The sequence below is a fragment of the Melanotaenia boesemani genome, chromosome 5 (genome assembly GCF_017639745.1).
Source record: "Melanotaenia boesemani isolate fMelBoe1 chromosome 5, fMelBoe1.pri, whole genome shotgun sequence".
NCBI classification, from domain to species: domain Eukaryota; kingdom Metazoa; phylum Chordata; class Actinopteri; order Atheriniformes; family Melanotaeniidae; genus Melanotaenia; species Melanotaenia boesemani.
Window position 1 is genome coordinate 37,195,986 of NC_055686.1, and position 14,998 is coordinate 37,210,983.

Here is a 14,998-nt window from a genome sequence, read left to right on the forward strand (position 1 = left end):
ATTTGACTGTTCTGAGCCAGTGTGGTTTAAATTAAGGCCATGTCCACACAGAGACGAGTTTTTACCCAGGTTTTTTTTTTCATTCACATGACACCAGTGTTTTGGGAGCCTGAAAACACGAACTTTGCACCATTTCATTAATGAGCAATGCCGGTGTAGATGATTCGTACTCAGCAAAGGAAAGGAGTCAGCCTGAACGCATCATTTATGGTGGGAAGCAGATAACGAAAGAGAAAACCAGACATGGTTTCAACACGGAGTGGGCAGGTGGGGGGACCTCAGCTTGTTGGTAGTTGCATAAAGGGGGTCCTCAGGGAAAATAGGCTGGGACCCACTGCCTCAGAGAAGGGCAGGAACCCACACCAATGTAGAAAAATGTTTTACAAAGTCAGTGTTTTAAAAGAAAAAAAGAAACTCTCAAAGTAAGACATCATGAAGAGAGGAACCACAGTGCAGCAACGTTTTAAAGATTTAACAAGCTGGCCACCGTGGACATAAGTCTTTACAAAACTTAGCACAAAAAGTCAGGACATTCAAGTTCAGTTTATTTCTCCCCTTTAATACCACATAATGTTGTTTTATACACCACTGGAAATGCTGATTATTCATCTTTACAATGAGGTATTGCTAGTAAGGATCATGCTTCTGTGGAACGAGCAACACAGTGTCCCAAAAATATGCCAAATTCCCCTGTAACATTCATTTGTTCTGAATTTTGTGGTGGATTAGAAGATTACATTCTCCCACAGTAAGGAAAAATAACATCACACATCAGTCATTTTTCCACTCTATCCATTTTAAACTGTCAGGGAGGAAGACCACAGCCACAGCAGCTTGGCCTCTTCCTCATGCTGGTCACGTTGAGGAATGAGATGTCATCCCACGCACAACCAGGTCAACCAGCATAGTTGTGTTGGTCACATATCCAACATGTCCAAGCTGATTCCAGGAATATTCAATGGGTTGAAGTCTGGACTCACAGCAGGTCACCCCATTCTCGCCACTCCCAAATTCTGGAGGTTCTCTGTGAATAACCTGGAGAATGGAGTTAGGTCCCAGATTCTGGGGACATGGTTGTCAATCAGGAGTCCGTGACTGGCACTTTTTCCCCCTTTGGCACATTAGTTACACACAAGTTGTACTTTATTGTAAATCTGACTAATCAGGCTTTTTATTAAAATAATAAAAACCAAAGAAATAATTTGGATTTAAAACCTGAACTGGATTTTCTTCTCTGGAATTGAATATGCAGATGTTCCATTTTCCAGCCTTCACTGGCCAAAACAGACCATCACTATCAACTTATTTTGAATCCACTGAGTTGGTTAGTAGAGGCATAAACTACATGAAGACATCAGCAGGTTCTTTTCCAAGGAAAAACAGTGAAGACGTACAATTAAACCCGTCCGTCTATCAAAGTTCAGACACGTCTCTGTTTTTAGACAAAACCCACAAAATGATGAGGCTTTACAAAATATGCATTTTATTTTATTATATATCTTCATTTGTAATAAAAAACTGCATTCTTTCCCCCCACAACATCCGTTTTCTAAACATTCAACATTGTCACACCTGGCCACTTTCCTGTGAACTTTTCTTCTTTAAGACAGGCCAGTAGCAGCACAAGGTTTTAAGTAGACCCCTCTTATCATAAACACGTACAAACTGCAAAAGTACAGATCGTATACAGCAAATATGTAACTGTTGCAAAACCTGAATGGTGAAATCCAACATGGCTGACCCTTCATCTATTAAAATACCCCCCCTTCATCATTCATCATTTACAGATGCTCATGGCTTTAAACAGTGGTAACATTATCCAAAAGATCTTCCTTCTTACGCACATCTCAAGGTTTTTATGGTTGACCTGCAGCCCTGATGTGAAACACAGGTCTGGTTTAAAAGACAGGAGACAAAAAACAAAACAAAAGAAAGAGAATACACAGCAATTGCCTTTAAAGTGCTTTAACAGGAACTGTAAAGATCTGAAACTACAATAACTCCTTCCTCTCCGTCCTGAGCTCAGACCATCCTCCAAGTCCAGGATCAAATATATGACCTGACAAAACTGGCTGGGTCCGTCTCTTCTCAGTTATTCAGGTCCACCTTGAATCCTTAACGACACGTGCAAGACTCTGCCACCATGTCTTCCATCTCCTTGTAGTCCACCTTGTTGTTGTGCACCAGCAGCACGCTCATGGGCGTGTACTTGTAAGGCACACAGGATGGAGGAGGTACGTCTCCGATGCCCAGCTCGTTGATGAGCGTCTGGATGATGGCGTGATAAGGGGAATGGTAGGCGTAGTGGAGGATCCTGGGGCAGTCGCCCTGGCAGTATCGAGGGTTGTAGGCTTGTGGGGCGATGAAATAGTGGCCCCAGCCAAGCTCGCTGAACGACAGGCGGAACGAGTGGAGCTTGCAGCGGTTCTTTGGCCTGCTGGTTTTGCGTCTGTAGCTGGGTCGGTTGGAGGCGATGGCGGCTGAGGTGGAGGCAGAGGTAGAGGATGAGGAAGAAGCAGGAGGAGCGATTTTCAGAACGTCCAGTAAAGGATCTTTTGGCTCCGATGAGGAGTTCTGTTTGCTGCTGCGGCGACGTCGAATAGTTGGATGCCACCAACTGGCTTCCCTCATGACATTTTCCCCTTCCACCCCAAACAAGTCCTTCATCCACTCCTTCACCTCCCTCTCCTCCTCCAGGTACAGAAGAAGAGAGGGGGCTTCCAGGTGAGGCTCGCTGCTCCATTGTTTCCTCCCTCGATGGGGAGTCCACCACCACATGGGGCCGCCGTCCTCTTCGCCAAGCCCAGGTTCCGTGCACCAATACTGGGCGGTCAGGGTCAAATGACCCCCCTCGCCCTGATCCTTCCCCTGCAGGATGTGAGCACGGATGTGTGCGGTGATGTCTGTCTCCGTCCACCGCTCATGGGGCTCCAGGGTGACGAGGCTATTGCCTCCTAGCGAGGTGATCTGAGCACGGCAGAGGGGCGGCTCCACGACCTGGATGCGGTCTGAGCTTGTAGAGGTGGTAGAGGAACGCAGGTGGACGAAAGAAGCTCTGACAAGCTGCTCTGAGGGAAGAGTGTCCAGTTTGTACTGTACAGTAAAGATGTAGCAGAGGTCTGAGGGAAGAGAAGAGACTGTACTAGTCATAAAAAACAAAGATAAAGAGTCTCTTTTAGAAGATTTTTGTACTTTGCAGCCACCGTAGAAGTGCGATCTGAGCTAATACTTAGCCTCGGTTTCCTCCTCTTGCTCCTACACCATCTTTTCTTTTATGGGCATCAAGTATATCTCACTGGAGGCAATTTGGAAACCAAATACAAATTTTCATGCACACAGTTGTACAAATTGCTATAGTGACACATTTCAATAAAATGCGCAGTTTCTTGAAGGGGCTAATGATGTGCAGCTCATGAGCTCCTGCTCTAAGAACTGATTCTACCATCAGCGTTAGTTTCAGTTTAAACTAGCTGCCTAAGACTTAACATAGTTTAAACCCTGGATGAAACAAATTTGCAATGATTTGGACAATCGGTGATGTTTGAATGCATCAGAAAGCTCATACACAGCAAAATGCAATGCAAATGTTGAGCCCGATTCTCTCATGTGTCAAAGAAAGCCACAACATTTAGGGCCACCATCAGAGAGATTACACACACACAGACCATTAATCATTTAGCTGCAGCTATACATATACATATATATATATATATATATATATATATATATATATATATATATATATATATATATATATAGTTGTCAAGTGCTTTTTTTAGGAAACATGAAGTACTTTTGGGCATATTCCAAGAATAAAATGTGGTTCTTTCACCTGCTGACGTCGGCACGAGGCGCACCGACGACGCCGCGGGTTTCAGCAGGCGCACAGTGTTGGAGCCGAACTTCCGGTGCTGCTTGGGCCTGCCGTCCGGTTCGGCCGCGCTGCGGTACAAACTGAGCATAAACTGCAGATTCTGATCCGCTTTTTGCTCATCCGTCAGCGGCCAGTGGTGCGCTCCTTGGTCCTTCGCGCTCTGGTGACTCCGCCGACTGCGCTTCAGCGTCGGGTGACGGGAGGCCGTCTTCCGCCCGGTCACCATTCCGGCGCAGGTGGAGCACAACAGGTAGGTAAAAAAGGTCAGGGCGCAGACACGCAGAAAGCTGGATTTGGCGCGGGTCGCCGTCATGTTTTGGTTTTAAAACCTCTGGTGCTAGCAAGCTCCACCAACGAGGCTATAGTTGGCAACCATCCTCCTCACGGCGCAGGGCGTGACTTACAGGCGCACCTGACGGCGGGCCATTTTGGACATTTCAGCTGACTTCCTGCTGAAATTGACGATGACGCCAATTAACCCCTCGGATGTGCGGAAGCAGCCAACTGGAGCGCGGGAAGCCACGTGATGGCATGCGTAAAAATGCGTAACAATGAAGATGCTGTTGGAAAACCAGGCAAATAGGTGCAGTGATTAATTGAAACATGCGCATCCATCCATCTGCTTGACCCCAATGATCCAAGTTTACTAATAATTTTTGCTCTCTTGTTGCCAAAATACATTTTTTCTCTCAAACTGTTATACTTGGCATTTTTCCACAAGTTCAACTACAGAGCAGGCTGCGAATAACCAAGTATGGAAAGATGCAATTAAAACAGTTTATTTTTATTTAGACACAGCTGGCGCATCCTTTGAGTTAAGGACCTTTTTTTTTTATTAATGAATACACAGGTTTAGTGTAAAGTGGGTTCACTAACAATAATAATAAAAAACTAGTTTATTTTTCTAAATGATCAGGTACACTCACGACTGAAAATGAGTGAAAAAGAAGCAACTTTCCAAAGGAAAGCTTCGCAAAGTCTGGCGATGTTGTTGTTTAAGACCAGAAATATTAGTACAAGAAAGTCTGTTTGAAGCAAAATGCTCAAGACTTTTGCACAATACTGTATTTATTTGTTACTTTGGACTGTACACACTGATAAACATTAGTACAGAGATGTAAACATGGCGGTTAATACCAGTATCGCCTGATCCAAGTCAAGCATGAAGAAACTTTGCAAACAAATATGAATAAAACAGACGTGAAATGGACCATTATAAAGAGACAATTTGCAAATTATAATGTAAAATAAATAAAGAAAATAAATAAAAAATAAAAAAATTAGGAGCGAATCTGGGTTTAATGCTTTCCAGCCATTATTTTATAAAATTATTAATAAATTACATTATTAATAAATTAATAGAATCACCAAAAATGTAATGAACAAATTTCAAATGAATAAAATACTCAGAGTTAAATAGATACATTTTTTTTCTAAATCATGCAGTGATGGATTGAATTTTTTATTAAACTAAATCTCCTATTTGTCTTGTTGAAAAGTGATTCTGTTTTTCACTTTAATCGATGATATAATTCTCCAAATCAGTGAAAATAAAAATCTTAGCAGCACTTACTTTCAGCAACGTTTCATAGATTATTTTGACAGATAACACTTTTTTTTTCTAAATCAGGATTTTTAAAACTTAATTTAGAGTCTAAAATGATCAAACTTAAATGTATTAAATCAGTTTACTTTGTCGAGCCTCCACATTTTCAGGGTTCCAGTAGAACTTCACATGATTTCTTTATCTTAAACTATTTGAATGAATAAACCAGAATAAATGAATATTCTAAAAATATTTGAATAAGTAAGAAGAGATGAAAAATATCACATCATGCAGCGTGCAGAGTTTAGATCCATTTAGAAATTTAAATGTCGTCCTCAGATGGAAGAAAGACACAAACACCTGCTTCATGTTTCAGCCTTTATTAAAAAAAACATGCTAACGTGCATTTTCATTTCATTACATCACTTTTGTTTAACATTTCTTTTTTTATTGTGTGTGTGTGTGTGTGTGTAAGATGGTCTGAGCTGGTCCAAGGACCATTAATCACTCTAAAGCAAAAAAAACTTTGTTACCTCTCTGTGGGCAGAAATGTTCTGGTCACTGTTGTGTGAAATAAAATGTGTAATAAATGTGTTTATTGGTATCTGTATCACTTAAAGACATAGAGGAGATTTCAGAGTATCAGTTCATCCAGTCATTTCCAATGTCACATGTTTCAGGATTAACTTAACTGATTTTTAAAATGTCCAAATAAAAGAATACAAACGGCACAACATGCATACTGTATATTTAATGATGCTGCCATGAGACAGTCTTTTCAGAAATAAAATTTTTTGTGCATAGTCCTTGACAAATAAAAATTTAAATCACAAAACAAACAAACAAAAACAATCTAATATAAAGAAAAGACTAACTTGATTGTTATTTAGTTATCATCAAAGCGAAATTTGAAAATCGAGGACTTTAAATTTAAATTTTTAATTTTGTAGCTCTACATAAATAAACAAATGAACAACATCCAACTATTCACTGTTTAAACACACAAGCTAAAATCTGTCATCTGCTGATCTTTTATAACATGGAGATGAAGAAAAACCAGGTCTCAGTTTATTTATGTTGCTTTGGCGCCGCCTAGTGGTGAAATGATGGTAATACACCAGAGATGGGATAGTAGAAACAAACGAGGCAGGCAAGACAAACGTTTCTCTTTTTATTAATACAATTGAATACTTTCTCCATATATATATATATATATATATATATATATATATATATATATATATATATATATACATAATGATTTATTTTTCATTGAGGAAACGTCAAGTTTTACAGTACTATCATATTATTTGGATGCAGTTTTCCAACAGTAACAAACAAACAGTTTTCCTCTTGAAAGAAATAATAAATACATAAAAGGGAAAATGGAACTGAAAAACAAAGAATAAAGAATTAATAGATGAATAAAAAAATGAAAACACAAATAAAGTTAACTTGGCAGCATGTTCTTAAATAGAGTAAAATAATCTATGGAAGGTTGCCACTTGCCAAAAAACATACCAATGCCTCCCTTTATTTATTTATTTTTTCATTTATTTATTTATTCATTCATTCATTTATTTCCACTTTCAAGAAAGAGTCAACATCTTGAAGCCACTGAGAATTTAGCAAGGTCTCATTTGATTTACCCATCGGTTTGTGTGACCTAACTTGCTCCGATGCTACGTTACTACCTCCAACCTCATCGCTGGACATAACAAGCTACCTCGTTTATGGTATCAGTTTTTACACGTATGAACAGTTCAGAAACTACAAATATCTGGAAGCTCACGGACATTTCAGGATTGTCTGGGTGCAGATCTGTTCACACTTCCACCGCAGGACTTCACGACACCGTCTCACTGGAAAGGTAAGCTCACCTGCTGTTAGTGAAGTTATGATGCTGGTTAGGGTTACTTTACTTGTTTTGTCTGATTTCTTTACTTATTTAAACTCTGAGCATAAAGGATTCATGTACATTACAATGTTGTAAAAGAAACAACTTCATATTTATATTCCATAACTCAGAAAAAGTTTTATATGATCTAATAATCCGACCACATGTTCATACAACATAATTACTTAAGCTAACACGTCAGCCTGTAAACCAGAAACTGTAATAATATAAACATCCTTATAAATGAAGCTAAATAAAGCAAACGGTTGAACACGGTTGTAAACGGTTGTTGTTTGTCTGCCAGTGTGTGTCTACAGGTCCTCCCAGCACCTGACCGACTCTCCACTGAAGCTCTGGGTCATCATGGAGGTCTACAGCCTGCAGCAGATAAAGAAGACTTCTGGATCTGCTCATTGGTCCTCTTGTTGACTAATTTGCACATAGTTTGCACTGATTTTAGCACAATTACATGTTATATTGTTTCAGTATTGACATTGCCATCAAAGATGTGGAATTCTCTCACTACATTACTTGAAGGTAATGTGCCACAACTTCAGTGTTTTTATTATATCATGTGTGCATATTTTGTATTTTCTTTTATTGAAATTTTATCTGTTTAATGTTGTGCTGCTACTGTTTATTCTGACTGAGAATTTCAATAAAAACTTATATGAAAAGTAAAACTGTGAAGCTGTGTCCCGACTGAGCACACCTGGGGTTTGACAGCCAGTGTTGGTAAATGACGGCTCCTGCCTCTGAAAAAGGAAAAAATGCTTTACTTTACACGTCCACCAACAATATCAACTAAACTGTTTACAGTAATGGTAATTTGCTAGTTTTAGCAATGCATAACAAACAGCAGCACTAAATTGAATATTGGGTCTGTAATCTAGGAAACCCTACAATTTCTACGCTAAAGAAATGTACTCTTCGTACAAAACACAGAAATAGATACACACACAAAACAATAACAACTGTGTTAACACTTAAAAGTCCTAAACGATGTCAGAGAAAACATAAGATATTTCAAAGCAGCAGAAACAAAAGATCATTTTAATGTTACTGACAAAGGTGCAGCTAAATGTAAGTAGTGACCTTTACTCAGTTACCTTTCCTTCAAAAAGTTTTGTGGAAAAAAAATTCAAAACATATGCAAAACATACTTTTTGTCTTTGTTCTGACATTTTTTTTTACAATACTTAATCAAATGTTAACACATTTTAAGCAGTTACTACTTCGTTAGCCTTTTTGTGGCATATTTTTTCTCTAACTTGAGTAGAAACATATTGACTTAGTGCTACTCTTAGTTAAGTAAAATGTCTGTTTACACTCATCTGCTGACAATATTGAAACACAAACTACATGTCAGATACTTTTAAAAATATTAATGCTACTTTAGGAGCATGTTCAAATTTAATCAGTTAACCCATCCATATGTTATGTATAACAGACTTAAGTCTCCCTCCAGCAGACCAGACGGGGATCATCGTTGGAAAGGATTTATTTACAGGATCAAATATGATAAATAAATGTCTCCGCCGTGGTCCATCCGAGTTCTGGGTGAAAACCCCAGTTACCCCCCCCCCCCCAGTGATGGGATGTTCGGCTCTTTTCAGAGAGCCTGCTCTTTTGTTAATTTATTCTGATACAAAACCACTTACTTTAGTTTAATATTTCAATAAAAATCTTATATAGCACAAATGAACAAAAATAGCAAACAAATCCACAAAACAGAACGAGTCCTATGTTGTTGCTGTGGGAAATTCTTGCTGGCTAGGTAGGCCATCCCATTTCACGAATGTAAAGCAGAATTAAAGGTGTGCAGACAACTGAGATCACTGTGCAGTAGTGATGTGCCATGCGTGAAAGAGCCAGCTCTGAGAGCCGATGCTTAGTAGTGAATCAGAAGAGCCGGCTCCCAGTTTTTTTCCTTATGCTGTGCTTAGCTCTCAGCGCTCAGCCCCAGCTCTGCCCAAGGCACTGCTTTGTTTGGATTGGCCCTCATGGACGGGCAACCAATCACATGTGAGGATATAGGATCATACCATTATGTAAAAACAGGGGGGGCAGGAGACAACGCTACACTGCAAGTGAGACCTAGAGATGGGATTTATGGCTCTTTGAAGGGAGCCGGATCTTGAGGAGCCGTTCCTTTCAAAGAGCCATTCAAAAGACTGGCTCGTTTGCACAATATCTTACAAAATTTCACAATATATAAGAATGACAAACAATCAAAATATGTACCTATATAAAATCTACTATACAAGATTAAATAATTATAGGAAAAATATAGATAAAAAAAGGATAAACCTGAGCAGTCAGAGCAAATTCTAGTAAATGTTTTGGACAGAACTCACAGTATTTGTTTCCAAACAATACTCTCTGCCCATAGATGCTTCACATGAAGCGTGTTGGGCATCAGACTTCTATGATGTCACAAATATTATTTATTTTATTTTCATTTTACTCAAGCTACTTCTTATTTACTTATTTATTCATTTATTTATTTATTCATTCAGTTATTTTTAGCTGGAAGGGGTGGGGGGGGCTTGGCATGTTTGTGTATACGTGTGTGCGTGTGACTGTGTGAAAGATTTCATTGAGTGTTTTTATTCTTATGTTTTTAATCATGTAAAGAACTTTGTGTTGCTGATGGCATGAAAAGCGCTTTATAAATAAAGTGTGATTTGATTTGATTTGATGAAGGCAGTGTCAGAAATTTGTATATAAAAAGAATGGCTCACAAATGAACGGCTCACAGCTGTGAATCGGTTCCCATAGTTCATTTTAAAGAGTCGTTCAAAAGAATCGATTCGTTCATGAACGTCACATCTCTATGAGACACCAGACAGCCGCGAGGAAAGAACGTGAGTGTGTCGTGTCATCAAACCCGACTCATAGAGAGGAGAAACCGGATCAGCCATCCAAGATGTGGCATCTTATTTTTCTGAATGCCAACCTGCACTGAGGACGTCAATGCTGCTTTCTTGAGTTTGATTCTCGTTCTGTTTTGTTTGCTATTTTAGTTCATTTGTGCTATATAAGATTTTTATGAAATATTAAACTAAAGCAAGGCTTCTCATAAAAATGCTGAACACAAAAGGCGTTTCAAACCACTAGCCATTAATTTTTGAGAAGTTAAGGTAAATTATGGGGCTAAAAATGATGCTAAATTAAGAGCCGTTTGGGAGCCAAAAGAGCCGGCTCTTCTTTGGGAGCTGAGCCAAAAGAGCCGGCTCTCTGAAAAGAGCCGAACATCCCGTCACTAATGTGCAGACCCTGAATTGGGACACACCTGTTGTAGCTTAACTCTAACTGCTTCTGTCTTCCTTTTGTAACATAACCTTAGCTTTGAACGTTGCTGCCACCTTGTGGTCAGGAGTAGACATAGAGACACCAAAATTATATAAACTAATTACTACTCTAATAACTTGGACTCCATTTACATTTCTAAATCAAACAAATGAAAAAGTTACTATATGAATCCTACAGGCCATCCTATATGAAAATAAATCATGAAAGACATTACAGTTTTTTGTAACTTTAGATTTTTATACCTATTCTTTCATATCTTGTTTTCACATGAAAGCAACCCTGCCAAAGCAAATATAGCCGTTTAAACTTTCTGAATGGGGGAGTGGTGAGAAAGATTTGACCAAATCACATCCATGTGATCTGGATGACAAGTGAGATGTCTGGGCTTGTTCATGTCTCTCTTCCTTTCTCCGATTCTCTATCGCCTCCTTCTTGTCCTTGACAAATGCAAAGATAGTGAACACACACATTCAGTTAAATGGTGCTGTAATGTGGTGGCATTCCACAGCTGTGATTATCAACAGTCCCAATCATTTCAGTCTGCAGAGAGGCTGTGGGAAACTTCAGCCTGTAGGAGGCTGCGAGAGCTAATCAGGCAGAAACATTTAAATAGTTTCATTTCAGTGGAGCACAAGGAAAAAATTTCCTCAAATGACCTCTTTCAACTGTTGGCTGTGTGAGTGTGTGTGTTTTTGTTGTTTTTTGTGCAAACAGTTTAAGAAAACAAGTACTTAAAAACCATCCTGAAGAAGAGGAGCAACACGGAGCGATATGCTGGTACACTTTCCTTCTTAGAGCAGATTTCTCTATTTTTGCTACATGCATTCAGCATGAATACAAGTTCTTTCTCTTTGTCTGTGATGCTGCCATTTTTTTCTCTCTGAGTTTCTCCAACCTGCTGGAGAAAACATGACAACACAAGCCACAACATTTCACCAAAAAGCCAGCAAATCAGAAAACATATTTGTCTCATATTTTTTATTTAGCTAAATTAGAAAACACATCATTTCCAAAAACACAAGAACCCCCAGCCCACCCCCAACAACAAACAATATTTCAGAAAACAAGATATTTTAAAAAGAAGAGTGTGACTAAAAAAAAATAAAATAATTAGATAATAATATTAAAGGCATGATTTTAGGAACAACAGAGATGGCAGCTCTTGTAAATAGAGAACATTTCAAATAAAGAAAGAAAATATTCACAGAAAACACAATGGACAACGACCAAATTTTAAAACAAACATTTCAGAAAATACAAGAATAGAATAAAAAAAAATCAAAATGTTTTAGAAAACACAGCAGAAAAGGCAACTTTTTCAGAAAACAAGTTATCAGAATCAATATTTTAGAAAATAAGATGTTTCAGAAAGCACAATGAAAATAAAAAATAATTTCAGAATAAAACAGTCAATGCAACACAGATGAAGGCAGCATTTAAAAAAAAGTAAAAAACACAAAAGAAAAAGGCCTTACTTTAGAAACAAACATAAAAAAAGAACATTTTAGAAAACACAACCTTTCAGAAAAGAACGTGTCGAGATTTAAAAAATTAGAAATTGTTAAATTTCATAAAGGAACAATAAAGGCAACACATAAAAAAAGCATGTCAGAAAATACAAGAGCAGAAAATACATTTTATAAACATTTTAGAAATCAACAACAAAAACAACAACATTTGTTTGTGCCTTTTTTATTCAGCTTTGTTTGGGCTTTGTCACACACTCTCACACACTCTCGCTGTAACTGATTACCAACCCAGAGACTTGTACAACAGTTTGATTATGTATGTTTTCTTGTTTAAATGTGTCTTAATATGGTGCTTTAGAAATGTGGGGACGTGATTGCAGATGTTGATGTTGGCCTGTAGGCAGAAGTGCTTGAAGGTGCTCGTGCAGGCCTGCAAAGCATCAGCATGGAGGCCTGTCGGGATCAACATTCTTCACTTTCACTCAGTAAAATGAAGTAAGGTAGTTTTGGGGCAGACTGGTGGAAGTCTTTGCTTTTGTAACAGGGCTTATTTGTTCTCAGTTTAACTGACCAGGAATGTTATCAAAATTTTCATCAGCGTGAGAAAAAATAAGTAAAATAATTTGGCTCTAATAAGGCATTTAAACTGCTCTCACTGATTTATCTTACCATCAGTTAGACGTTTTGGCCTTTCCTGATGTAAAATATGGTTAACAGAGGTGCAAAAAAATTATGATTAAATACATGTGGGTAATTTAGTTTCTGTGCTGTACAGGAATTCTGCTTAATTAATTACAGAAACTGCATTGAGCAAGAACTTTATCTGGGATGTTATATTGTTCTCATAATAAGTTATTAAAAGCAATTTTGCCATAGTTTTTACAGTGTTCTTTAAAAATATTTTTAGGATTAAGCTGGGTTGGATGTGACTTAGAAATCATGAAACAGCTAGGACTGTATTGTGAAAATGAAAGCCAGCTTATGGTGATGGGTCATCAGTACCTAAACTGAGCTGAACTGCTGAAAAGTAGCGGGTCTTCAGTTTCAAACGTGTACACCGCTGCCTGATGCCATTAGTATTACACAGCTTCGGGTGACCTGTGGCTTATTCTATTGGATAACGGTTGTCAAGGGGACCCTCTCATTGGATTGTAATCATGTCAATCAAATCCCGCAATTCGAAAAGTGGGCGGGGCCGAAAATCGCTCGGGAAAAGTTTTCCCAAAGTTTGCGTCAGCACCGAGTTAACGAAAGTAACACCGGTACAGGTATTAAAATAAACCCATTGTTTTACTGTGTTTTGGGAGAAATTACAGAAGTAAGCTAATTAGATAGCGTAAAATAGTAATTTAAATAATTTAACAAATGTTTTAAGCAAGACTGAAGTGGCAAAACATGCTAATGCCCACTTTTTCGGCAAAGATTTGACCGGAAGTGGCAAGTGGCTAGGCTTTAGTTTTAGCTAACTCGACTTTGGCTAAAACTTTCTGCCCTCCCCCTCTTCCTCTCACTCTTACAGTCCTTCCACCTTCCATTCGTTGTTGATGCTAGAGAGGGGATGGAGAGACGGAGGGACCGCTACCGGCACAGTTAAGCTAGCAACGACCCAGCCTGGCTAGGAAACCCGAGAAAGAAGGGAGCAAACGGACCAGCTTGAGAAAGAATGGAAACCGTTGAGCAGCTCGTCTCTTTCCACCACATTCAGGTCCAGTTAAGCGGGGGTGCGCCTTGGGGGTTCACACTGAAAGGAGGGCTTGAACACGGGGAGCCACTCATCATCACTAAAGTGAGTAGACTATATTACTTAACGTTTACATTTACACATGCATGAAAAAAGGCAAGTTGCATGGACTAAAACAACATAAAAATGTTTATTAGTTGATTATTGTGGGTCTATACTGCACCACTATTCATTCACAAAGTATTCTCATAATATATATGCTCATATTGATGATTTTGGGCAATATTTGCACAGGTAAATTTACTTTAAAAACTGTTTTGTAATGATGTTGTTATAAAAGCGCATAAAATTAATTATGGTTAAGTCTTCTCTCATTCATGCATGACTTGTTGCAGTTTTAGTGTAAACTCTTGTAAAAAAACAAACAAAGCAACACAACAACAAAAACAAACTAGATCTGAAGGGACAGTCTTCTCCTCATTTCCTGCAGAGAATAAAAGTTTATTGTCCAAAACTAAAGTAAATATCCGCTGACGGTTGAAGTTTGTCAGCTGTCACTGTCTATGAACAAGAAGCTCCACTTAATCTAATGCAGCATTTGAGTTCTGCAGTCTATAGGTCAAAGGGTCTCCCCCAGGGGTGCTAAAAGGGGTTCCCAGGGGCTTACCGACGAAAAGAGGCTCTGTTCATGTTCCTGTTACTTCATTTAGTGCAAGGCAAAAACGCCCATGTGTTGACAGACGACTAAGACCACTTCACATGGCTGAGTATAGGGCAGATAGGATCCAGTGGGTGTTTGTGGGATGTGAGAATCCTTGAAATGAAAGATGGCAATTCTCTGAAGGGACATTCTTAGAATTTCACTGTGCTTGTTTATCATGTGGCTTATGAATTACTTTTTGCTATAAGGATAAAATTTCCTTGCATCATCTTCACGCTGAGCAACTAGAAACAAGGAAACGTGTCTTTGAATTACTACAGCAATTATTGGTGTGTGTTGTGCTGGAGGGTGTCTCTGTGTGTGTGTTGGATTAGGACAAGAAGCCTCTACTGTCTCTTCGCCACTCTGTTGAGAAGTCACAGCAGTGTTGGTGGTGTAAATGTTGGCCATGTTGCATCTAGATTCACCACAGCGTGGTAATGGAAAAGCCTGGCTCAGTCATCTGGAAACACACACACACACACACACACACAGTAACACAACCCCTGGGAAAAT

The 14,998-nt window shown here is 38.8% G+C and overlaps 2 protein-coding genes across 3 annotated transcripts in view; one reads left to right on the plus strand and one right to left on the minus strand.

Moving 5' to 3' along the window:
- Positions 1–1,472: 1,472 nt before the first annotated feature.
- bmp15 (bone morphogenetic protein 15) lies at positions 1,473–4,333 on the minus strand. The gene is made up of 2 exons (XM_041984407.1): positions 3,833–4,333; positions 1,473–3,119 (listed from the first exon to the last, which is right to left on the minus strand). Exons 1-2 carry the CDS (start codon positions 4,185–4,187, stop codon positions 2,116–2,118), a joined length of 1,359 nt encoding a protein of 452 aa, XP_041840341.1. The 5' UTR covers positions 4,188–4,333; the 3' UTR covers positions 1,473–2,115.
- A 9,259-nt stretch (positions 4,334–13,592) lies between these two features.
- Positions 13,593–14,998, plus strand: part of shroom4 (shroom family member 4) — a 92,726-nt gene continuing 91,320 nt past the window's right edge. For both annotated transcript variants that reach the window (XM_041986098.1, XM_041986099.1), the window contains exon 1: positions 13,593–13,887. In XM_041986098.1, the coding sequence (XP_041842032.1) occupies positions 13,765–13,887 (123 nt within the window). In that variant the 5' untranslated portion in view covers positions 13,593–13,764. The remainder of the gene's footprint in view (positions 13,888–14,998) is intronic.

Coding starts and splice junctions, on each gene's coding strand:
- bmp15 (XM_041984407.1), bottom strand. CDS start 4,187: ATGACGGCGACCCGCGCCAAATCCAGCTTTCTGCGTGTCTGCGCCCTG. Junction 3,120..3,832: donor CCTCGTGCCGACGTCAGCAG/GTGAAAGAACCA, acceptor CTCTTCCCTCAG/ACCTCTGCTACATCTTTACT.